Source organism: Neoarius graeffei, chromosome 5, assembly GCF_027579695.1.
Source record: "Neoarius graeffei isolate fNeoGra1 chromosome 5, fNeoGra1.pri, whole genome shotgun sequence".
Lineage (NCBI taxonomy): Eukaryota > Metazoa > Chordata > Actinopteri > Siluriformes > Ariidae > Neoarius > Neoarius graeffei.
The window spans coordinates 31,780,952-31,806,828 of NC_083573.1; the positions used below are offsets into that span (position 1 = coordinate 31,780,952).

General features: G+C 41.4%; 2 protein-coding genes across 4 annotated transcripts in view; one reads left to right on the forward strand and one right to left on the reverse strand.

Annotated features, from left to right (window-relative positions):
• Positions 1 to 18,232, forward strand: part of rabac1 (Rab acceptor 1 (prenylated)) — a 29,356-nt gene extending 11,124 nt beyond the window's left edge. For 2 of the 3 annotated variants that reach the window (XM_060920482.1, XM_060920480.1), the window contains exons 2-6: positions 47 to 127; positions 9,698 to 9,907; positions 13,253 to 13,350; positions 15,079 to 15,180; positions 17,328 to 18,232. In XM_060920482.1, coding sequence (XP_060776465.1) covers positions 57 to 127; positions 9,698 to 9,907; positions 13,253 to 13,350; positions 15,079 to 15,180; positions 17,328 to 17,416 — 570 coding nt within the window. In that variant the 5' untranslated portion in view covers positions 47 to 56 and the 3' untranslated portion in view covers positions 17,417 to 18,232. Of the gene's footprint in view, positions 1 to 43; positions 128 to 9,697; positions 9,908 to 13,252; positions 13,351 to 15,078; positions 15,181 to 17,327 lie in introns of all 3 variants that reach the window. The other variant, XM_060920481.1, reaches the window with a different exon arrangement.
• A 1,512-nt stretch (positions 18,233 to 19,744) lies between these two features.
• atp1a3b (ATPase Na+/K+ transporting subunit alpha 3b) overlaps positions 19,745 to 25,877 on the reverse strand; it is a 48,544-nt gene continuing 42,411 nt past the window's right edge. Inside the window, exons 15-21 of the mRNA XM_060921550.1 lie at positions 22,843 to 22,997; positions 22,618 to 22,741; positions 22,234 to 22,379; positions 22,002 to 22,132; positions 21,783 to 21,884; positions 21,555 to 21,646; positions 19,745 to 20,588 (exon numbers count right to left, since the gene is read on the reverse strand). Coding sequence (XP_060777533.1) covers positions 20,560 to 20,588; positions 21,555 to 21,646; positions 21,783 to 21,884; positions 22,002 to 22,132; positions 22,234 to 22,379; positions 22,618 to 22,741; positions 22,843 to 22,997 — 779 coding nt within the window. The 3' untranslated portion in view covers positions 19,745 to 20,559. The remainder of the gene's footprint in view (positions 20,589 to 21,554; positions 21,647 to 21,782; positions 21,885 to 22,001; positions 22,133 to 22,233; positions 22,380 to 22,617; positions 22,742 to 22,842; positions 22,998 to 25,877) is intronic.

Consider the following 25,877-nt stretch of genomic DNA (forward strand, 5'->3'; position numbering starts at 1 on the left):
TCTCTCTCTCTCTCTCTCTCTCTCTCTCTCTCTCTGGTTTAAGTAGGTGTGTAGAAATGGAGTCGAAGGTAGGTGACCCTTTCAGCAATGAGGTGGAGGAGCTTCCTGCAGCACGCGTGATCAGCAGGTGGGTGGTTATAATTATTATTTCAGGCATATAACTTGACCGAGTATGCTGTTTCAGGAACTTAATCAACCACCCAGTGCTGTGATACGGGTCAGCACAAAGCAGAGATGATTATTTTCCAATAACGTCCTGAGGTGTCGTATTAATTTGCCAACAATTACAAAAGTCATTGATTTAAAAAAAAAAAGTCATACTTGTTAATCCCTGTTGCTGATAAAGCACAAAGTCCTTTGTCCACATTTCTACTACAAGTCCCTGGGTTAGTTGTTCTATAGAGGACTTTCACTGACGTCATAGGTTTTTGTTTATCACGCAGCGTCTGCCATATTGCCGGGCAAACAAAGAAACCGCCGTGATGGTTAATAATGAAAATCAAGACGATGGCAGTCAGTAAAATCTCTCTAAAGTGATTTAAAAATTTTAGATTCTACCAGGGCGGCACGGTGGTGTAGTGGTTAGCACTGTCGCCCCACAGCAAGAAGGTCCGGGTTCGAGCCCCGTGGCCGGCGAGGGTCTTTCTGTGCGGAGTTTGCATGTTCTCCCCGTGTCCGCGTGGGTTTCCTCCGGGTGCTCCGGTTTCCCCCACAGTCCAAAGACATGCAGGTTAGGTTAACTGGTGACTCTAAATTGAGCGTAGGTGTGAATGTGAGTGTGAGTGGTTGTCTGTGTCTATGTGTCAGCCCTGTGATGACCTGGCGACTTGTCCAGGGTGTACCCCGCCTTTTGCCCATAGTCAGCTGGGATAGGCTCCAGCTTGCCTGCGACCCTGTAGAACAGGATAAAGCGGCTAGAGATAATGAGATGAGATTCTACCAGCAGATTGCGTTACATCCAAAAGCTGAAACATGCAGGCATCACAGACCCATATAATTTACCCATAAATGTATTTATTTATTCTGCATACTGCACTCTCTCTCTCTCTGTGTTCACTGCTTCAGATGGGTTAAATGCAGAGAAGGAATTTTGCTGTGCTTGAGTTTACATGTCACTAAAATAAAGGCTTCTTCTTAATTTACACACAAATGTATTGATTCCACTTGAAAAGTGTTCAGCAAACCAGCTGCCAGATTTGAGACACTATGAAATCCTGAACGATTTAGTATTTGGGACTTCTAAATACACTGGAGATGTTAAAGGCTTACAAAAGTACAGATGCTTACCAATATCTCGAGGCAGGTTTTATGCCGGAATGTTATGGGAAATTCCCAATAAAGGGAAAAAAAGCCTTATTACAAAGGTAAGCCCAAATGTGGAATTCTAATAGTAAATATAGCTGCAAGCAGCAATGTGGGGGCCAAGCAGTATATGAGCCTAGTCGGAAGGCCAGCAGAATGCACTTGGGCCAGGAAATGCCCTTGTGCAGCTTAGTCCAAAGTTGCTATCTACCAAGTTTGGGAGAAATTGGTGAAAAATTGAGGGAGGAGAAGCATTTTAATTGATTTTTACAAAATTCAAAATGGCGGAAAATCCTAAAGGCTGAATATGACGGCATAGGCTGCGATGGATCCGGCTTGAGCCAAGGATTCCAGAGATAGTGGAATTTTCTTTCTAGCCCAAACGCATCATGAGATATGAGCCAAAAGACATTTTTCCTACTTATAGCGCCCCCTAGCGGCCAGGTTGTTCCAAGTTTTTTGGGGACCTTTCTGGTGGCGTCTGGCATAATGCCACCAAGTTTCGTTACGATCTGCCAAAGGGCGGCCGAGATGTGAGCACACATTGTCTTTCACGTCTGCGCAGCCAAATTTGATTGGCTGCCACGGCCAAACGCTTATGAAATTCGAAAATCCATGTAAGATTCTTGTGCAGCTTCGTCCGCAGTTGCTACCTGCCAAGGTTGGGAGAAATTGGTCAAAAACTGAGGGAGGAGAAGCATTTTATTTGATTTTCACCTAATTCAAAATGGCGGAAAATCTACCAGGTACAATATGACGAGACAGGATGCGTTGGATTCAGTTTGACCCAACCATTCCAGAGATACTAAGCTTTTGACGATCAGACGTATGGTTCAAAAGTAACAACCAGAAATGTACCTGCGAATTTGACCTGTTGGTGGCGCTAGAGAGTTTGAGATGGTGAGTTGAAATTTGGTGACAAGACCCTTGAGGGAGCCTAGAATCAGGCTGCCAAATTTGAAAACCTCTAGTCATACGGTTCTATGGGTTGCCATCTAATTTCATTTATTTTAACAAAATTCAAAATGGCGGAAAATCCTCAAGTCAGAATATGACGTCATAGGGTGCGATGGATTCGTCTTGACCCATGGATTCCAGGGATAGTGGAATTTTGTTTCTACCCAAAAGGCATCATGAGATATGAGCCAAAACACATTTTTCCTAGTTACAGCGCCCCCTAGCAGCCAATTTGTTCCAAATTTTTTGCTGCCCTTTGGGGAGGGGTGCTGCATAATGCCACCAAGTTTTCTTAAGATACGCCAAAGGGTGGCCGAGAAATGAGCACACTTCCTGTTTTGCATCTGCCAGCCAATTTTGATTGGCTGCCACGGCCAAACGCTTGTGAAATTCAAATCACCGGGTATAACTTTTGTGCAGGTTGGTCCAATTATGCTATCTTCCAAGTTTGGGAGAAATTGGTAAAAAATTGAGGGAGTTGAAACATTTTAATTGATTTTCACAAAATTCAAAATGGCGGGAAAAGTATATGGGCGGTAAATGACGTCATGGGGTGCGTTGGATTCGTCTTGGCCCAAGGATTCCAGGGATACCAAGTTTTTGAAAATCAGACCAACGGTTCAAAAGTTACAAGCAGAAATGTACCTGGGACTTTGACCTGTTGGTGGCGCTAACGGGTTTGAGGTAGAGGCCTGAAATTTGGTGAGAGGAATGTTGAGAGTGTCTAGAATCAGTGTGCCAAATTTCACAACTTTTTACCAGACGGTTCTATGGGCTGCCATAGACTTGCAGAGGCGGAAGTGGACTGAATAATAATAATAATAATAAATATAGCTGCAAGCAGCAATGTGGGGGCCAAGCAGAATATGGGCCGAGTCGTAAGGCCAGCAGAATGCACTTGGGCCAGGTAATGCCCTTGTGGAGCTTACTCCAAAGTTGCTATCTACCAAGTTTGGGAGAAATTGGTGAAAAATTGAAGGAGGAGAAGCATTTTAATTGATTTTTACAAAATTCAAAATGGCGGAAAATCCTAAAGGGTGAATATGACGTGCTAGGGTGCGATGGATTCGGCTTGAGCCAAGGATTCCAGAGCTAGTGGAATTTTGTTTCTAGCCCAAACGCATCATGAGATATGAGCCAAAATTCGTTTTTGCTAGTTATAGCGCCCCCTAGCGGCCAAGTTGGTCCAAGTTTTTGGGGGACCTTTCTGGTTGTGTCTGGCATAATGCCACCAAGTTTCGTTAAGATCTGCCAAAGGGCGGCCGAGATGTGAGCACACATCCTCTTTCGCGTCTGTGCAGCCAAATTTGATTGGCTGCCACGGCCAAACGCTTATGAAATTCGAAAATCCGTGTAAGAGTCTTGTGCAGCTTCATGCACAGTTGCTATGGACCAAATTTGGGAGAAAATGGTCAAAAACTGAGGGAGGAGTAGCATTTTAATTGATTTTCACATAATTCAAAATGGCGGAAAATCTACCAGGTGCAATATGACGACACAGGGCGCGTTGGATTCATTTTGACGCAAGCATTCCAGCGAGACTAAGCTTTTGACGATCAGACGTATGGTCCAAAAGTAACAACCAGAAATGTACCTGCAAATTTGACCTGTTGGTGGCGCTAGAGAGTTTGAGGTGGTGAGTTGAAATTTGGTGACAAGACCCTTGAGGGAGCCTAGAATCAGTCTGCCAAATTTGAAAACCTCTAGTCATACGGTTCTATGGGTTGCCATCTAATTTCATTGATTTTAACAAAATTCAAAATGGCGGAAAATCCTCAAGGCAGAATATGACGGCATAGGGTGCGATGCATTCGTCTTGACCCATGGATTCCAGAGATAGTAGAATTTTGTTTCTACCCAAAACGCATCATGAGATATGAGCCAAAAGACATTTTTCCTAGTTATAGCGCCCCTAGCAGCCAATTTGTTCCAAATTGTTTGCTGCCCTTTGGGGAGGGGTGCTGCATAAGGCCACCAAGTTTTGTTAAGATAGGCCAAAGGGTGGCCGAGAAATGAGCACACTTCCTGTTTTGCATGTGCAAGCCAAATTTGATTGGCTGCCACAGCCAAACGCTTAGGAAATTCTAATTACCGGGTAAGTTTCTTGTGCAGATTAGTCCCCAGTTGCCATCTATCAAGTTTGGGAGAAATTGTTCAAAAATTGAGGGAGGAGAAGCATTTTAATTGATTTTCACATAATTCAAAATGGCAGATAATCTACTGGGTGGGATATGACGAGACAGGGTGTGTTGTAGTCGTTGTGACCCAAGCATTCCAGCGATACTAAGATTTTGATGATCAGACGTATGGTTCAAAAGTAACAAGCAGAAATGTACCTGCGACTTTGACCTGTTGGTGGCGCTAGAGAGTTTGAGGTGCTGAGTTGAAATTTGGTGACAAGATCCTTGAGGCAGCCTAGAATCAGGGTGCCAAGTTTAAAAACCTCTAGTCAGATGGTTCTATGCGTTGCCATAGAATTTCATTGATTTTAACAAAATTCAAAATGGCGGAAAATCCTCAAGGCAGAATATGACGTCATAGGATGCGATGGATTCGTCTTGACCCATGGATTCCAGATATAGTTGAATTTTCTTTCTAGCCAAAACGCATCATGAGATATGAGCCAAAAGACATTTTTCCTAGTTATAGCGCCCCCTATCGTCCAATTTGGTCCAAATTTTTTGTGGCCCTTTGGGAAGGGGTTTTTCATAAGGCCAAAAAGTTTCGTCAAGATAGGCCAAAGGGCCACCGAGATATGAGTGCACTTCCTGTTTTGCGTCTGCGCAGCCAAATTTGATTGGCTGCCACGGCCAAACGCTTATGAAATTCAAATCACCGGGTATAACTTTTGTGCAGGTTGGTCCAATTATGCTATCTTCCAAGCTTGGGAGAAATTGGTAAAAAATTGAGGGAGTTGAAACATTTTAATTGATTTTCACAAAATTCAAAATGGCGGGAAAAGTCTATGGGCGTTAAATGACGTCATGGGGTGCTTTGGATTCGTCTTGGCCCAAGGATTCCAGGGATCCCAAGGTTTTGAAAATCAGACCAACGGTTCAAAAGTTACAAGCAGAAATGTACCTGCAAATTTGACCTGTTGGTGGCGCTAGACGGTTTGAGGTAGAGGTCTGAAATTTGCTGAGAGGAATGTTGAGACTGTCTAGAATCAGTGTGCCAAATTTCAAAACTTTTTACCAGACGGTTCTATGGGCTGCCATAGACTTGCAGAGGCGGAAGTGGACTGAATAATAATAATAATAATAATAATAATAATAATAATAATAATAATAATAAGAAACAATAGAATCACTATGGGTGCCTTCGCAGCTTCGCTGCTTGGCCCCCAATAATAATAATAAGAAACAATAGAATCACTATGGGTGCCTTCGCAGCTTTGCTGCTTGGCCCCCAAATATAGCTGCAAGCAGCAATGTGGGGGCCAAGCAGCATATGAGCCTAGTCGGAAGGCCAGCAGAATGCACTTGGGCCAGGTAATGCCCTTGTGCAGCTTAGTCCAAAGTTGCTATCTACCAAGTTTGGGAGAAATTGGTGAAAAATTGAGGGAGGAGAAGCATTTTAATTGATTTTTACAAAATTCAAAATGGCAGAAAATCCGAAAGGCTGAATATGAAGGCATAGGCTGCGATGGATTCGGCTTGAGCCATGGATTCCAGAGATAGTGGAATTTTGTTTCTAGCCCAAAGGCATCATGAGATATGAGCCAAAAGTCATTTTTCCTAGTTATAGCGCCCCCTAGCAGCCAAGTTGTTCCAAGTTTTTTGGGGACCTTTGTGGTGGCGTCTGGCATAATGCCACCAAGTTTCGTTAAGATAGCCTAAAGGGAGGCCGAGATGTGAGCACACATCCTCTTTCGCATCTGTGCAGCCAAATTTGATTGGCTGCCACGGCCAAACCCTTATGAAATTCGAAAATCCGTGTAAGATTCTTGTGCAGCGTCGTGCACAGTTGCTGTCTACCAAGTTTGGGAGAAATTGGTCAAAAACTGAGGGAGAAGAAGCATTTTAATTGATTTCCACATAATTCAAAATGGCGGAAAATCTGCCAGGCGCAATATGACGCAACAGGGCGGTTTGGATTCGGTGTGATCCAACCATTTCAGAGATTCTAAGGTTTTGACGATCAGGCGTATGGTTCAAATGTAACAGGCAGAAATGTACCTGCGACTTTGACCTGTTGCTGGCGCTAGAGAGTTTGAGGTGCTGAGTTGAAATTTGGTAACAAGACCCTTGAGGGAGCCAAGAATCAGTCTGCCAAATTTGAAAGCCTCTAGTCATACGGTTCTATGGGGTGCCATCGAATTTCATTGATTTTAACAAAATTCAAAATGTCGGAAAATCCTCAAGTCAGAATATGACGTCATAGAGTCCAATGGATTCAGCTTGAGCCAAGGATTCCTGTCATAGTGGAATTTTGTTTCTAGCCAAAACGCATCATGAGATATGAGCCAAAAGACATTTTTCCTAGTTATAGCGCCCCCTAGCAGCCAATTTGTTCCAAATTTTTTGCTCCCCTTTCGGGAGGGGTGGCGCATAATGCCACCAAGTTTTCTTAAGATACGCCAAAGGGTGGCCACGAAATGAGCACACTTCCTGTTTTGCATCTGCCAGCCAATTTTGATTGGCTGCCACGGCCAAACGCTTAGGAAATTCTGAATACCGGGTATGTTTCTTGTGCAGCTTCGTCCCCAGTTGCCATCTACCAAGTTTGGGAGAAATTGTTCAAAAATTGAGGGAGGAGAAGCATTTTAATTGATTTGCACATAATTCAAAATGGCGGAAAATCTACTGGGTGGAATATGACGAGACAGGGCGCGTTGGATTCCTTTTGACCCAAGCATTCCAGGGATACTAAGATTTTGATGATGAGACGTATGGTTCAAAAGTAACAAGCAGAAATGTACCTGCAACTTTGACCTGTTGGTGGCGCTAGAGAGTTTGAGGTGCTGAGTTGAAATTTGGTGAGAAGATCCTTGAGGCAGCCTAGAATCAGTGTGCCAAGTTTAAAAGCCTCTAGTCAGACGGTTCTATGCGTTGCCATAGAATTTCATTGATTTTAACAAAATTCAAAATGGCGGAAAATCCTCAAGTCAGAATATGACGTCATATGGTGCAATGGATTCATCTTGACCCAAGGATTCCTGACATAGTGGAATTTTGTTTCTAGCCAAAGCGCATCATGAGATATGAGCCAAAAGACATTTTTCCTAGTTATAGCGCCCCCTAGCAGCCAATTTGTTCCAAATTTTTTGCTGCCCTTTGGGGAGGGGTGTTGCATAAAGCCACCAAGTTTTGTTAAGATACGCCAAAGGTTGTCCGAGAAATGAGCACACTTCCTGTTTTGCATCTGCCAGCCAATTTTGATTGGCTGCCACGGCCAAACGCTTAGGAAATTCTGAATACCGGGTATGTTTCTTGTGCAGCTTCGTCCCTAGTTGCTATCTACCAAGTTTGGGAGAAATTGGTCAAAAATTGAGGGAGGAGAAGCATTTTAATTGATTTTCACATAATTCAAAATGGCGGAAAATCTCCTGGGTGGAATATGACGAGACAGGGTGCGTTGGATTCCTTTTGACCCAAGCATTCCAGCACAACTAAGATTTTGATGATCAGACGTATCGTTCAAAAGTAACGAGCAGAAATGTACCCGCGACTTTGACCTGTTGGTGGCGCTAGAGAGTTTGAGGTGCTGAGTTGAAATTTGGTGACAAGATCCTTGAGGCAGCCTAGAATCAGTGTGCCAAGTTTAAAAACCTCTAATCAGACGGTTCTATGCGTTGCCATAGAATTTCATTGATTTTAACAAAATTCAAAATGGCGGAAAATCCTCAAGGCAGAAAGTGACGTCATAGGGTGCGATGGATTCGTTTTGAGCCACAGATTCCTGACATAGTGGAATTTTGTTTCTAGCCAAAACGCATCATGAGATATGAGCCAAAAGACATTTTTCCTAGTTATAGCGCCCCCTAGCAGCCAATTTGTTCCAAATTTGTTGGTGCCCTTTGGGGAGGGGTGTGGAATAACGCCACCAAGTTTCATTAAGATACGCCAATGGGTGGCCGAGATATGAGCCCACTTCCTGTTTTGCGTCTTCGCAGCCAAATTTGATTGGCTGCCACGGCCAAACGCTTAAGAAATTCTAAAAACCGGGTATGTTTCCTGTGAAGCTTAGTCCACAGTTGCGATTTACCAAGTTTGGGAGAAATTGTTCAAAAATTGTGGGAGGAGAAGCGTTTTAAGTGATTTTCACAAAATTCAAAATGGCGGGAAAACTATATGGGCGGAAAATGACGTCATGGGGTCCGTTGGATTCGTCTTTACCCAAGGACTCCAGGGATACCAAGTTTTTGAAAATCGGAACAACGGTTCAAAAGTTACAAACAGAAATGTACCTGCAACTTTGACCTGTTGGTGGCGCTAAAGTGTTTGAGGTAGAGGCCTGAAATTCGCTGAGAGTAATGGTGACACTGTCTAGAATCAGTGTGCAAAATTTCCCAACTTTTTACCAGACGGTTCTATGGGCTGCCATAGACTTGCAGAGGCGGAAGAACGTTGAATAATACAGTAGAATCCCTATGGGTGCCTTCGCAGCTTTGCTGCTTGGCCCCCAATAATAATAATAATAATAAGAAACAATAGAATCACTATGGGTGCCTTCGCAGCTTTGCTGCTTGGCCCCCAATAAACAAGCCAAGGCCTAGAGCTAGAATATTTTATGGTGTTTAGCTGAGTCTACATTATCAGCACATAACAGACACGCTGCTAGTCTCGCCAAGCATTAGGTCTAATAAAATATACCGCATCCAAAGCCCACATCCAGATCTACATTTTAACATTGCACAGAGCTTCCACACTAACCTGATATAAGATGTCCTACACACACACACACACACACACGGGAATGTTTTTCTTCCTGTTTAACTGCAGCTTGCCATTTTCCTCATCTTTTTGGCTTCACTGGGAAGCGGTGAAAAGTTAAACCAGCCTTCTCTCCACGTCTGTTATTACATCCAAAAGCACTACAGGTCTCTGGCATTGTTCTTTTACATGCAACTTCTACAAGTTTATCTGAGATGTTTACCGAATTGGGCTTACAATCACTTGTGTACACTTGTGCTGGTTGCTGGCAAACACAAAGCTCACCAGGCAACATGGCCGCGTAAGCAAATCCGCAGTTACGATGACATCACGTGAAAGTCCTCTATAGAAACCACAATGTATTAGAATGAGTACACATTAATATAAACCCTGCAGCTGGTCATCTGTAAAACAATCAATAATTCTTTAACAGCATGGCTGTATTGCTGATCGAAACATTCTTTACATGATCACAATGCCTATTTTTACATCTGGCTTATGGATCACTCGATATTTTCTCTGAGCAGGAAGGTGACAGGATGTTGTTCTCCTTATGTTCTCAGGCTCTTTCCGAAAGGCTTTTCTGGGAATGTGGCGAAGGAGTGGTTTGACCGTCGACGCAAATCTATCAGGCCCTGGGCCAGCTTTGTGGATCAGCGCAAGTTTTCCAAACCGAAGAACTTTGGTGAACTGTGCCAGCGTGTTGTGCGGAACCTGGACACATATCACAGCAACTACACCTTCATCTTCCTGGGGCTCATCCTCTACTGCATGTAAGAAATCTCTTTGCAGATTGTACCCGGGTAGCAGGCACTACATGCCTGTGTTCTCTCTTTCATCTCATTTTCCTTTCTCATTTCTCTGTCTTTTGTCTCTCTCTCGCTGTCTTTCTTCTCTCTCTTTCATCTGTTTTTTTTTTTTTTTTTTTTTATGCCTCTGCCACCATAAGGTGCAGGAGGCATTGTTTTCGGGTTGTCCGTCTGTCCATGCGTGCATGCATCCGTCTGTCCCACAACCTTGTGAATGTGATATCTCAAAGGCTAATAAAAGGAATTTCACCAAACTTTCACCATTTGTGCGCTTTGGGACAAACATGAACTGATTAGATTTTGAGATCAAAAGGTCTAAGGTCAAGGTCACTCTGAGGTCAAGTGTCTGTCCGAAAACCTTGTGAACACAATATCTCCAAGGCTGATGAAAGGAATTTCACCAAACTTTCACCATTTCTGCATTTGGGGACAAAGAGAAACTGATTAGATTTTGAGATCAAAAGGTCTAAGGTCAAGGTCACTGAGGTCAAGTGTCTGTCCGAAAACCTTGTGAACACAATATCTCCAAGGCTGATACAAGTAATTTCACCAGGTCACGATTACTGTGAGGTCAAATGTCCATCCCCAAATCACAACTTAATAATGTGTGTAGTCTACCGGGCGGAGGCATCCCCATTGACGCAGTTGGCGTCGAGTTCTATCTAGTTTGTCTTTTCTCTCTCTCTCTGGATTACTGAAGTGAGAAGCGCTTACACTTGTAATTAAAACTGTCGAAGCCTGCATTTGTTTCTTTCTTGCAGGGGTGCATAGACATTTTGTTGAGGCTTTCCCCTCATATTTCCTACCAGTATATTAATTTGAAACGATATACAAGTGGAATAAATTACTTTATTCAAATGGCTAAGTGTATTTAATGTAATTATAGTTAGTGTAGAAGCCTTTGCAGATGAAATTGAACTCGGTGAAGGCGTGGTCTCTGCCTGAGGCACTTTGCCCACATGCTGCTGAGCATCTGATCACGTTTTTGCTTTTCCGGTCACAAGCTTCAGGATCTTAAACGTTGCCGTCTGATTGGCTGCACATCTTTGTATACACAGTCCTACCTGCTTATTTCCAGCGGTTCCAAAGTTTTAATCACTGTCGCACAAAGAGCTTTTCACAGCGTGATATACTCACTGAATCAAAAACTGTTTACAACAAGGTGTTAGAATGAGTTAGTGACTAGTAAACGAGATGTGTAAAGAAGTGTTGCTAGCAGGCTGCTGGAAAATGGTGTAGATGGTCACCGATAATGTCAGTCACATGACCTCATCTCATCTCATTATCTCTAGCCGCTTTATCCTGTTCTACAGGGTCGCAGGCGAGCTGGAGCCTATCCCAGCTGACTACGGGCGAAAGGCGGGTACACCCTGGACAAGTCGCCAGGTCATCACAGGGCTGACACATAGACACAGACAACCATTCACACTCACATTCACACCTACGGTCAATTTAGAGTCACCAGTTAACCTAACCTGCATGTCTTTGGAGTGTGGGGGAAACCGGAGCACCCGGAGGAAACCCACGCGGACACGGGGAGAACATGCAAACTCCGCACAGAAAGACCCTCGCCGGCCGCTGGGCTCGAACCCGGACCTTCTTGCTGTGAGGCGACAGTGCTAACCACTACACCACCGTGCCGCCAGTCACATGACCTCTTCTTGTAAAAGTACATGGCTCTTGGCTAAGTTTAGTGATAAGTATACGCTTCGCTAAGTACTATATTGTCACGCACAATCGGAACCTTTTTTATATCATTAGCGCGTGTCTCTGATCTAAGAAAGTGACAGTACTGTACAAGTTCTATAGTTGGACCATAAGGGTCTCTGTTGTACTGTTAGAGGGTACTTTTTTTTTTTTAAAGAAAAAGCATGCATGATTCTCAGTATCCTTGTATAGTAATTACAAATGATGTGGGGTGGCTTTTTTTTGGGGGGGGGGGGGTAACTGTTCTGTTTCGCTACAACAATCATCAGCACTACTTTTATCTTTCATCAGTCCGAGTCCAGTAATAGTCCAGAGGTCTAAATACTGCATGCTGCACACATTTTCTATTCCAGCTTTTTCAAATGCATACATTTATTTAAATTATTAAATTATATAGCTGATACAAGCTGCAGCGCTAGAGCCATTAGCTCAGAAAGGAATGAGTTTTCACAGGCTTTAATAGGTTTTACATTTTATTTACTGGTTCTGGTCTGATGAGCATGTTACCGAATGACCTGGGGAGGGGGAGGTCAGGGGACTGATGATGAAAACAGAATGTTTTAAGACAGATGGATAGGGAAGTATGCTCTTGTCATTCCTGCATCACTTTCCAAACAGATGCCTCAGGTAAACGAATCCCTTCTGGTTACGCATCGGTGACTGTTGTTGCCATTCTGTCATGGGTTGTTTTACAATCAGGGTACGCAAGCTAAAAATCCCATTTAACACTTATTATCTTCAATATCAAAAGGCTTGACTAAATAAACTTGGTTGTTTATTGTAGCCCTGTGATAGCTCTATTTACCATGCAAAAAAAACATTTGGTTATAACATTATTTTTGGTGAATGTATGGCAATATGTCATATTTAGCAAAATTACTTGTGTCATTTAGAAAAAGTGCTTTTTTGACCACAGGTCGCTCCAAAAGGGATGCACTTAAATCATTCTTTATACCATAAAACAAATATTTGGTTCCATATCATTGGAAACATAGTTAAGTTTTAATGTTGAATGCCAGTAAGTTTTCAGACTATTTTGATCAAATCAGTATGCAGTTGTGTCCAAAAAAAAAAAAAAATTTCCTCTCAGAGACAGCTAATTTTTCAATATAAAATAACATATCTAAAATGATTATTTTCATCCTAAAATGTGGTCAAGATATTGGGACATAAATATTAGAGACAACTAACACAAAGCTTACAGCCTTATATTTAAAAGCACTATGGAAGTAGTGGATTCTGAATTGTCAAAAAAAAAAAAGTCCTCTCCGAGAATCACTTCATTTGTTTCTCCCAGCCCTGCTTAAAGCGACACTTAATCTTCTTTATCTTATAGCAGATTACACAAAACTACCATACACACACGTCAAAAAATTACCTGAAATCTGTTCTTTAACTTGTCCTTCACTTCAAAACTGCTACAAGAACCAGTTTGAATCAATTTGAATTTTGGACCCCTGTGACACAAACTTTGTACCCTGATTGTAAAACAACCCTCATGTTGGTTTCTTATGCTGATCTTTTAAAAGCAAGGAGTTTTATGTCAGTTTAAGTTGAATATTCTTGATTGAAACGGTCACTTCCTCGTCATGTTTCTCACAGTATCAGCTCTCCCATGCTGTTGATCGCTTTGGCTGTGTTTGCTGGTGCCTTTTACATCATCCACCTGAAGTCACTGGAGTCCAAGCTGGTTGTTTTCGGTGAGTGTGTGTGTGAGAGATCGGTGTCTGAAAATGCTTGTGTGGGATTACAGAGCTGGAGGGAAGGGGTAATATTCCGGAGGGGGGTAACCTCAATTTCTGATTAAAATAAAGTTTGTGAAGAAAAAAAAGTTACAAATTTATGAGAAAATAATTCACTGAGTCAAGAGTTATAGGAAATGCAGTATTTGTATTCAAAGTGGTTCCTTGACAAAAACGCACTCTTACAGTTTTGTTTCTTGTAAATTAGTGTTTTGGTTTGTTTTTTTCCCCCCCTCAAACTTTTAACTTTTTCTCGTCCACTTGTGGATTTTTTTTTCCCCCCCTCACCAGTGTGTTTTTTTTTTTTTTCTTCCTCATTAGGGCTGTAACGATACACCCAACTCACGATTCAATTCGTATCGCGATTTTTGACCCACGATTCGATACGCCCACGATTTTTTTTTTAAATGTTTTTTTTAAAAGTAGTAAATTTGACTTATTAACATTTACTTACTTACATTAACTATTTAATAACAAATAATTCAGACCACTGCAGAGTGAGTAATATGTATGCAAAAATGAACAAATGTATATCCAAAGATTGTTTTATTTCTCAAAATAATACTGTTGAGCCGGAAGCTCTGTTTTTTTCGGTTCTGAAAAAGTCATTTTTCCAAATCGTGTAAATCCGTTAAGATTTTTTTTTTTGGGGGGGTGGCTCTCTCACCGTCTCACTCTCATAGGGCCAATGATTTTCTGTGATCGCGGAAAACAGATGGAAATTACAGAATTTTTATGGTGAAACATTGCTCGCGTGTCAAAATGTAACTGCCGCAGAAGGCTTCCGCCCAAGCAGACATGCCTTCAGTGTTGCCAGATATTGCTAACGTTTTCCACCCCAAAATATGTTCAAAACCAGCCAAAAAGCACCTAAACCTGCCCAATCTGGCAACACTGCATGCCTTTCCGGTCAAGTGATTGTGATTGGCTTGTGGCACACCTAGCCAGCCAATGAGCTGCTTGTTTACAGATTCGCTCCCCGCGTCGCAACCAGAATGGCGACCGCTTAAAAGAAATGAATGCTCTGTCAGTGGCGAGTGTGGATGTTGCGTGACTCGCAGAAGATTGTCGCAGGTCGGCGAAAAAACGACTTACTAATAGATATATAAAAAAAAAGTAATTTAAGTAAGTTTAAAATGTAATTTAAATAAAAAGTAAAGTATTCATAAATTGAAGTTTGGAAGCGCCTCTGTTTTTGGGCTGAGAAGTTTGAAAGGGTGTACCGCGATTCTGCCTTCTTGTATCGCGATACGGATTGTGGCTCTGCGTATCACGATTTCGATACGCATATCGTTACAGCCCTATTCCTCATAAATTTGACTTTACAATCTCAGACAATATCACTTTTTATCTCCCACTGGTCGAAAGACCCGAATGGGGATTGTCATGGCAAAATCCGTCTGTCCGTTCGTCCGTCCCTGAAAGGGTTCTCACCTTCTGAAATCAACTCCTCTCACAATTTTTGGAGGAATTTCACGAAACTTGGCAAAAGGCTTTGTTATAGGATAGTAATATGCATATTGCAGTTTCGTTTGCAATATATTGTGCTTTTTATTTGTTTATTTGCTTATTTTAAATAAACCTACAATGGCCCTAAAATTCCATCATAACTTTCAGTAGAAAATGTCTGAAGTAAATGACTACTTGCTCTGTGCGTGTGTGACGCTGTGTTCTCCTTCCCATTAGGGCGGGAGTTGACTCATGGTCACCAGTTGGGACTGGCTGGAGCAGTGTCTTTACCCGTGTTCTGGCTCGCAGGTGCTGGAGCAGCTGTTTTCTGGGTCCTGGGTGAGTATCCTCTCTCACTTCCTGCTCTGTGATATTTTTAGGCACTGGAATGGCACCTTGTATTGTACGAAACTGACTTCATGTTCAAACTGTTAATGTTATAGTCATGTTCAGAGACTCAGATTGTTGGCGCGCCCGCATCTAAGATGCACTATTTCGAATAATGAACGCATTGTCGAGAGGAGCAGGGGCCAATATGGACACGAGCATTTTATACCCTATTTGGAACGTTTCGTGGCGTATTACAGACCCTCCAGGATTTCGCGATGTTGCGATTTGCAACTTCAACGCAAATTCAACCAATCCCCGCGAATTCAAGGCGGTGTTGCAATTATATCCAATCACCGCAAATTTGACCAATCATTGGCGTCGTCTTGAGGTGACGTTGACAAACTACCTTCCGCCTTACTTCCAGTGTTGCCAGATTGGGGGTTTCCCGCCCAGTTGGGGGGTTTGAAGTGCATTTTGGCGGGTTTTGAACATATTTTGGGCTGGAAAACGTCAGCAGTATCTGGCAACACTGCTTACTTCCGTGTTTCCGTTCAAGAGAAGCAGCATGTGCGAGTCAGTGTTTATATAGGCTTAAATTCTGTTACTGAAAGTGTTATGTTTACAGTGAAGGACTGTGTGCACTTTATTTTTTTTACTTAATACAAGAAATTAATGGATGCCAACATTTTTGCCAAAATGGTATTTTATTTTCCATTGTTTAGGCAGCTTCAGCATCATACTGTGAGATTCTGTTCAAATTGTTTTTTTTTCTTCTATGAAGCCTGAGCCATTTATTTTATTAGTTTATAATTATTGTTTAATTTAGTCTTCAGGAGAGACTGCCTGCACACAGTACTAGTATTAATAGTTTTTTTTTTTTTTCTTACATGAAAGCTGAGGCATTTATATTATATTTTAAGGTAACTTCATGTTGTGCTGTGAGGTTCTCTGCACTTTAACTTTTGAACCAACAGGTGCATTTGGATAAGTAAAGCCTATTTTTCTGCATTTTTGTAGTCCTGGTAATCTTTTATATTGGTAAAGTTGTTTATAGGACCATTTCTCAGTGTCTTTGTTTTTTTAATCAATAGTTTTTCAGTAATAACTTAATATTTAACATATCACTCAATTTTAATCACAAAAAGAGAAAATCGCAACAATTTCTCGCAACTTTCACTTCCTCCCGCAATGTAATCGCAACAAAAACTTAAACACCGCAACTTTCATCGCAATTTTTTGGAAACCCCGCAACATCAGACATTTTAGCCCACAACAATCACAAAAAAGGCCCGCGAAATCCTGGGAGGACTGCTTATTATTGTTAATATCTGAAGTGCTATTTGCAAAATCACAAACTATCTTGCTCTAGACTTTCAAACGATGTAAGATTTTATTTTAATTTTATCTAATAGCGGATGGAACAATAATTACAAACGCTAACAGAATCAGCACATTCCAGTTGTAGCTGTAGTCATATAGTAACTATAATCATTCTTGTAATGATAATTTCAATAAACAGTTAATGTTCAGTTCCCTCTTCATTTATTCTCGATTCAAAGGCACAGCTGAGTCACACAGGTTGATCAGTGTGTAACGGACAATAACAATTTTAGCCAAAATAGGTTTTTCCTGCCTTAGTCGATTTTATTTCCATTTCACATGCGTGCAGCTGTTGTAAAGTTCAGTGTGTTTGTGTAGAACTCTCTCAAACTGTGGGTTCATTTCTACACTCTGGTTCCACGCTGATATTTTGCACGGGACTATGTTCCTTTGATAACAGAAACAAAGCTCCAGCATTATTATTATACTCATTCAAAACTCTACAGCGTAATATGCCCTAAATTATTCATTCCTCTGCTACTAGAGCTGCTTTCTTTCTGAATGTATCTGCATGTATTGGTATTATGGTTTTGTGGATTTATCATAATTATGCTTCTTCACTTATATTTAAAAAAAAAAAATCAACTGCGTTCTGTCCTCTCTAAAATAAAATAAAGCTCTGGGCAAGTGGAATTGTTTTTCAGGCAAGTATATTTTGGGTGCTGATTGCCCATTGGGCAAGTAAGGCTGGGAGAAATTTTTTTTTTTTGAGGACTGCAATACAAAAAAAAGGTCAGTGATTTGAACGTGCTATTCTGTGTCCTGTGTGCCCTCAGGAGCTACGCTGGCCGTGATCGGCTCCCACGCCGCTTTCCGTGACCTGGAGCAATCAGACGTGGAGGAGCTCCTGATGGAGCCTGTCTAACTCCTCGGCTCTTTCAGCATCGAGCTCTTTATTTATCTAGACGTCTTGCCTGCACATTGTTACTGCTTTCTAATAGGTTGTGACGGATGAACTAAATATTTAATCAATCACTGATCTCTGGATAGACTGTTATTCAGGAATTGATGCATTTTCTTCTGATTCTTTAGCTTCAGAGAAACAATATCCAGTAGATGGATAGAAACAGAAAGACATGTTTTTAAATACAGAGTGACGTTGAGTAAGCACAGTAGACACACACACGCGCACATACCTTCACGGGTATGCAGCAGATAGCTCCATCTGTTACATATGGAAAGACTTCGTGTTTAAAAATAAACAAATAGAAATCATGACACAAATCAAAGCTCTAACACACAACAGGAAAAAAAAAATGTTTTTTTTTTTTTTAAATTCTACTTTCCTAAACTCTGCTTTATGAGAAATAGGACTGGAATGAGATGTTTTACAGTTTGAGGGTTTATGGAAAAATATGCAAAAACACAAAGTAATTCGGTTACTGTGCATGGAAAGAAAAGCTATCCAGGATGCCTGTAAACATTATCGTCATGGTGTTGAACATCAAGTAACACTAGTTATTAAATGCAGTATCAAAGAGCTTCATCAAATGCATGTGCCCAAGTGCTTTTATTGCAAGTCTTTGCAGTTTTTCAATTGCCATTTTTTTATCACGCAATATTTTTAAAGTATCTTTTTTTTTAATTTCTTTTCTCTCCAAAGAATTCGTCTTTTATCTTTTTGTCTTTGTGATGTGTTTTGATCAAAAGGAACGTGCAATAAAATCCTCTGCCTGTAAAATCCTGTGTGCCGTATTTGATGTCGTTGCTCATAATTTGCCAGGATGAGTTGAATGAGAATAAAAGCCTTTGTAATGATGCAAGGCCTTCAATCAAAAAGCATTGAGTTACAAGCGTTCTACATCCTACTGCTCATTTTTCTTCTTTTCTCCTTTTTTGTCTCTCCTGCCTGACTCGGTTGACCTCATTGACCTTTCTACCCTCTTCCCCCAGCCTGCCCAGAATCTAATTTTTTTAGGTTGCCATAGTGATGACCTTGGAGAAAAGGCTCTTTCTCTGGCTTTAAATTATACTGCGGCAAAAGAAGCCAGCGATCGATACTTCATTACAGTGGTGCAGTAAGCAGAGGGAGGGAGGGGAACCCACTGCAGTGCGCTCATACCAACCATCTCTGGACTGTGTCTGTGTGTGTGTGTTATATACTGATGCCAACTTTTGCAAGTCATGACTTAGTGCTGATATAGAAGCTTCTAGACAAAACCACAGACATCAGCATATTAAGAGAACCCGGACAAATTTATTGGCTTAGAAATACGTTTGTGCGTTTATATACATCACATACACCACAGTATTTCCAATCACTAAGTGGTATCTTTGTGTAGAGTGCAAATTTCTTGTTTTTACTCATCTTTTAATAAACGGTAAATCATTGTTTAGGCTCAGCGACCCATTAACACCGATAAGCCACAAGGGAAATAAAGACACAGATTGTTCTTGGTTGTATTAAATGTTCTAGATGTTTTATTGGTGTTGGTTTCATTGCTTTCAAACACATGTTCTCTACAATTTGTTATATTTCACGTTCGTCCCTGTCTTTAGTCTCACCCCCCACACCTTTCTGAGATGGACGCAGCCTTAGGTGGACTGCTACAGTGCACTGTCCCCAAGCATTCACACACCCATACATACAACCTCTGTCTCTCTCACACACACACACACAGTCATACCGCACAAGACCTGGGGCGCTCCACACACCTCACCACACCACACCATGCATGCGTTTCCTCATAAACCAACAAATAAAGGCCCCAAACGCACCAGGTTCCGTGTGAATGACCTGGACAAATCTGAAATTCATCAACCAAAAGAAAGAAAACTCCTGTTGTGTGACATGGATAACTGTTCTACTTCTTGAAATGCATTCAGTCCATTCTGATGTGATGTAGACAACTTGTTAAAAAAAAAAAGAGTGTTTCGGAGGAACAACAAGCAGAACCTGGTGTGTTTGGAATCGTAATGGCAGTAGAACCAGAAACATACCAAAAAACATTAAAAGTACACACGGATTCGACACTTAATACCTGATAACGGGCGTTTCCCTGTTTCATTTGCATCTAGTGATAGATCATTACTACAGTCAAACATGCAAGAAAACCATTCTTTCTTTAGTGCTTTTGTATTTGTTGTGTTTTATTTAATTGAATCTTAAGTAATATTGTATATATGGTTTGTTTCTAAAACACACAAACTGAACTTGGATTTGGGTTAGCACAGAACACAAAGACAGAGAAATTGAAAGAGAGAGATGGAGAGAGAGAGATGTAAAACTCATGTTTATATTTTCATGCAGAAAGAGCCAACATGGTTCTCTCCATCTTCAATTAACCACAACTATAATAATAATAATAATAATAAAAACCAGTCAGTGAATGACCCTGCCTTCCTCTCAAGGTAACATCACAGCAAACTATACAATGAGAAAAACGAAAAGGACAATCAACATGAACAGCACGGAGAGAAGAAAAAGGAAGGTGTGGACGTGTCTTCTCCCAGACAACAGGAGTCAGCAAGAGGAACTGACCAGAGTGTACCGGTGTCAGCAGGTGGCGTCCCGCCGCAGGTCATGTGACCCACATACCCGTGTGCAATTGGAGGACAGGCGGAAGGGAGGGATGGGAGGGGTACAGAAGAGTAGAAGAAGAAGGAGGCAGGTGGATGTGAGGAAGAAGCAGAGGGCTGGACCCTTTGTTAACAGAGCACCACACGCTCACACACACACGCGCGCGCACGCTCCTGATAAGCATTAAAAGCTCCTCTCGGATCTACATAATGATTATGCAGCTGCCATTGGTAAATATATAACAGACTTTATGTGCACACCCGAGTGAAAAGACATGCAAAGAGTAATATTAGGGGTGATGGGAGCAGCGCAGGGACTTGGATGGTCAAGAGTTTAGAAGGTGCTTTGTAGTTTTCTCTTTGGGGCAGGCGTGGTGTTGGCTTTAAGGTTCCTTTGCAATGGTTGTGAATCTTCAACAGGGATAGAAGGAGAAGGAGTAGAAGAAAAATGGAAGATGTAGGGGTGTGAGTAAAGAAGGAATTCATCAATCAATAATATGTCTCTCTTTCCACCCAACCTGCAGGAGAGAGAGAGAGAGAGAGAGAGAGAACCACACACACACACACACACACAGAGAGAGAGAGAGAGAGAGAGAGAGAGAGTCATGAAACAAAATTATATAAAATGCCACTTAGTGATAATATGCTTTGCTTCTACTTAGCTAATCAGTATTGTCTACATTATTGACATTAACAACACTTTATTAATAAATATAATTATTTTTATCATAGTTACTGAATAATATGCTTTAAACTAAAAAAAAACAATAAAAAATATGTGACTTTTAATTGGTAATAGGTAGGTAGTACTCTCAAAAAAAATTGATTATTGATTTTTTTTTTTTTTTTAAAAATGGTGATTATTGCACCTTGAAAATGTTTAACCAGCACATCATTAATCGTATCACAACTTGCTGTGGCTAAATGATAAAGTGCGACAACTGGTCTTTTAAATACTGGAAACATTTTTTAATTGTTATCATTTAAATTATTATAGTATTTTTATTATTATTATCTCATCTCATCTCATTATCTCTAGCCGCTTTATCCTTCTACAGGGTCGCAGGCAAGCTGGAGCCTATCCCAGCTGACTACGGGCGAAAGGCGGGGTACACCCTGGACAAGTCGCCAGGTCATCACAGGGCTGACACACAGACACAGACAACCATTCACACTCACATTCACACCTACGGTCAATTTAGAGTCACCGGTTAACCTAACCTGCATGTCTTTGGACTGTGGGGGAAACCGGAGCACCCGGAGGAAACCTACGCGGACACGGGGAGAACATGCAAACTCCGCACAGAAGGGCCCTCGCCGGCCATGGGGCTCGAACCCGGACCTTCTTGCTGTGAGGCGACAGCGCTAACCACTACACCACCGTGCCGCCATTATTATTATTATTATTATTATTATATATCATTTCTTAGTAGTCTTTTTTGTGTATGTGTGTGTGTGTGTGAAAAATGTGGCTATAAACATACCTCCAGGGTTTCGGCGCAGGAGAAGCTTTCGGATTTCATCATACACAAAGATTAGGAAACTGTACGGGAATGCACAGAACCACCAGGAAGGTCTTGGGAAAGAGTAAAAGAGAGTTTAATATTCATCCAATACAACATCGTAACATGTACTGTATATCCCTGGAGCCATCCCATTGAAATGTAGTTTTAGTTGTATAGTCTTCATAATCTTCTGTTTATTAGACTCACTTTAGTGGGTACATCCTGAGTGCCACGTCCATGCCTGGGCAGTAGGACAGGAATGCAGCTAGAGCTGTCTCTTCAAATAGACCGAAGATCAGAATTTTATTCCTATCAAAAAAAAAAAGGATATATAGTTACATTCTGGACACCAGTGTCATGCAGACAGACATACACGCACATATAAAGACATGCAAGTGGTCAAACACACACAGTGTGTAAACCTACTTCATGCCCTGTTGGAACACAGAGTTACGCCTGGTCTTGCAGACGATTAGATCAGCCCACTGCACAACCACAATACTGACAAAGAACGCTGTGTGGCATGTGAACTCCACAATCTTTCTCTGCTCATAGGTCTGTCAATAACAAGCACAAAGAGGTTCGTTAGCTTCAATCCTGACAACAAGAGCGCAACACTCACACACATACACAGAAACACAACCATGTATAGACTTACCCACTGCTGTCCATAGCTGTCCTCTAGGTCGTTGACGCTACGGTCATCCCAGGACAGCCTGATGCCCACCAGATAAGAGGGAAGGAAACCGTTCTCAGCCAGAATTACAAAGTAGCTAAAGAAACCTCCCAAGGCTTGGATCATACCTGCACACATACACAAACAAGTGCTTATCCATCCATCCATTATCTGTAACTGCTTATCCTGTCCTACAGGGTCGCAGGCAAGCCGGAGCCTATCCCAGCTGACTGTGGGCGAGAGGCGGGGTACACCCTGGACAAGTCGCCAGGTTATCGCAGGACCACAAGTGTGATCATACAAAAATAAAAAATAAAAAAAGGACACAGTGTGTTTATCTCTTTGCAGTATGTGTGTTAAACTAACCAATCTGTCCATAAGCAATGCTAATGAGACGCTCGTTGACCAGTTTATCCCTCAGTGGGTTCCTGGGCTGCCTCTTCATGATGTCACTCTCAGCTGCCTCATAGGCCAGAGAGATAGCAGGAACCTAAACGAAGAAAATCAGTACAAATGCTTGATATGTTATCTTACATTTACTCATGAACATTGTGTGTGTGAGTGGGTTTGAGCTGGGAGGAGGCATCTCACCATGTCTGTGCCTAAATCGATGCAGAGAATCGTGATGGTACCCAGGGGCAATGGGATGTTGACAATAATGAACAAGAGGAAGGGGGTGATCTCTGGGATGTTGCTGGTCAGAGTGTAAGCAATGGATTTCTTCAGGTTGTCAAAGATCAGGCGACCTGAAGCAAGAGTGAAATATAAATAATTATTATACATACAGGACACTTTTTCCATGGAATAAAAACACGTGTTCTAGTCCCTTCATTTGGTTCGATAGCATGCAATATTGTTACCGTATCGCTTATTACGCTACTCTACCCAATGGAGAATGAGTGTGTAATATTGTTAGCGTATCGCTTATCTTACGTGTATTACGCCACTCTACGCAATGGAGAATGAGTGTGTAATATTGTTACCGTATCGCTTATCTTATGTGTATTACGCCACTCTACCCAATGGAGAATGAGTGTGCAATATTGTTAGCGTATCGCTTATCTTATGTGTATTATGCTACTCTACCCAATGGAGAATGAGTGTGTAATATTGTTAGCGTATCGCTTATCTTATGTGTATTACGCTACTCTACCCAATGGAGAATGAGTGTGTAATATTGTTAGCGTATCGCTTATCTTACGTGTATTACGCTACTCTACCCAATGGAGAATGAGTGTGTAATATTGTTAGCGTATCGCTTATCTTATGTGTATTACGCTACTCTACCCAATGGAGAATGAGTGTGTAATATTGTTAGCGTATCGCTTATCTTATGTGTATTATGCTACTCTACCCAATGGAGAATGAGTGTGTAATATTGTTACCGTATCGCTTATCTTATGTGTATTACGCCACTCTACCCAATGGAGAATGAGTGTGCAATATTGTTAGCGTATCGCTTATCTTATGTGTATTATGCCACTCTACCCAATGGAGAATGAGTGTGTAATATTGTTAGCGTATCGCTTATCTTACGTGTATTACGCCACTCTACCCAATGGAGAATGAGTGTGTAATATTGTTAGCGTATCGCTTATCTTACGTGTATTACGCTACTCTACCCAATGGAGAATGAGTGTGTAATATTGTTAGCGTATCGCTTATCTTACGTGTATTACGCTACTCTACCCAATGGAGAATGAGTGTGTAATATTGTTAGCGTATCGCTTATCTTACGTGTATTACGCTACTCTACCCAATGGAGAATGAGTGTGTAATATTGTTAGCGTATTGCTTATCTTATGTGTATTACGCCACTCTACCCAATGGAGAATGAGTGTGTAATATTGTTATGTATCGCTTATCTTATGTGTATTACACCACTCTACCCAATGGAGAATGAGTGTGCAATATTGTTAGCGTATCGCTTATCCTATGTATATTACGCCACTCTACCCAAAGGAGAATGAGTGTGTAATATTGTTAGCGTATCGCTTATCTTATGTGTATTACGCCACTCTACGCAATGGAGAATGAGTGTGTAATATTGTTACCGTATCGCTTATCTTATGTGTATTACGCCACTCTACCCAATGGAGAATGAGTGTGCAATATTGTTAGCGTATCGCTTATCTTATGTGTATTACGCTACTCTACCCAATGGAGAATGAGTGTGTAATATTGTTACCGTATCGCTTATCTTACGTGTATTACGCTACTCTACCCAATGGAGAATGAGTGTGTAATATTGTTAGTGTATCGCTTATCTTATGTGTATTACGCTACTCTACCCAATGGAGAATGAGTGTGTAATATTGTTATGTATCGCTTATCTTACGTGTATTACACCACTCTACCCAATGGAGAATGAGTGTGCAATATTGTTAGCGTATCGCTTATCCTATGTATATTACGCCACTCTACCCAATGGAGAATGAGTGTGTAATATTGTTAGCGTATCACTTATCGTATGTGTATTACGCCACTCTACCCAATGGAGAATGAGTGTGCAACATTGTTACCGTATCGCTTATCCTATGTGTATTATGCCTCTCTACCCAATGTAGAACAAGCGTGCAATAGTGTTACGATATTGCACATTTTCAAGACAATACGACGTCACACTCTGGAACGTGAATATCCAATGAGAAAGTTTTCTGCTGTGCACACGCAGAACCATTTCTGTGTTCGCTGGGAAAGAGAAAGACACGAACACCCGACAGGCTACCAAAACTTCATTAGATATTTTTCACGCATATTTATAAGAGAAAAACATACCAACGGACATCGAAAAACTGGAAAAGAGACATGTCGGAGATGTAAAACTTCCGCGTTAGTGAGCAACTGTGACAGTTTGTAAACAAACCTTTGCAAACAAACAAAGCCGTGTTTGCTTCATTAAAAACAGAAGATTTTGAGAAAATTTTGGCGGCCAAGTCGATCCATTGTGCGTAGTTGTCGATGTTGATTTTAAAAGTAACTAAGCAAATTATACAGGGAAATGAATACTTAAGTGTGAGTAAAAAATACTGTAGCGAGCGGCGTGGAAGAAGAGTCTGGAGAAAGAAATCTTAGTTTCTCGGTCGTTAGCCTGTGCTACTTGCTCTCGATAGATAGCACTGGCTTGACTGCTTTATTAGCATTCGCTAACACTACTGATGAACGCTACACCGGCTGGAAGGTGGCTTTGCTGCTGCACTGACGACTCCGACTCGCGGGTAAGCTCGCGTTAGCCTTCGAGAATGTTGATATGCTGATATGAAGAGAGTGTGTATAATAATAATAATAATAATAATAATAATAATAATAATAATATTGGCTGGCTTTTTTTTCATGGTATATCAAATATATTCCATTCAGCTAGCATGATATTGAACTTGTCTTCAACTCCAGTTAGTTTTTTCTTTTTTTATCTGGCATTTTTGAATGCCAGAGTCATCCGCACAGAAGATAATAAACATCAGCGCTGGATCAGGGAGGCCATGGAGATCCGTAAGCGAAGCCCGAGGACCATCAACCGGGATGAGGGAGCATACATGCTCTCCCATACCTGGAGTGCCATCTTGCAGGGGACGAACAGACAGTAGAAGGCGTGACCGACCTGTCAAACCAGACAGGAAGGCCAC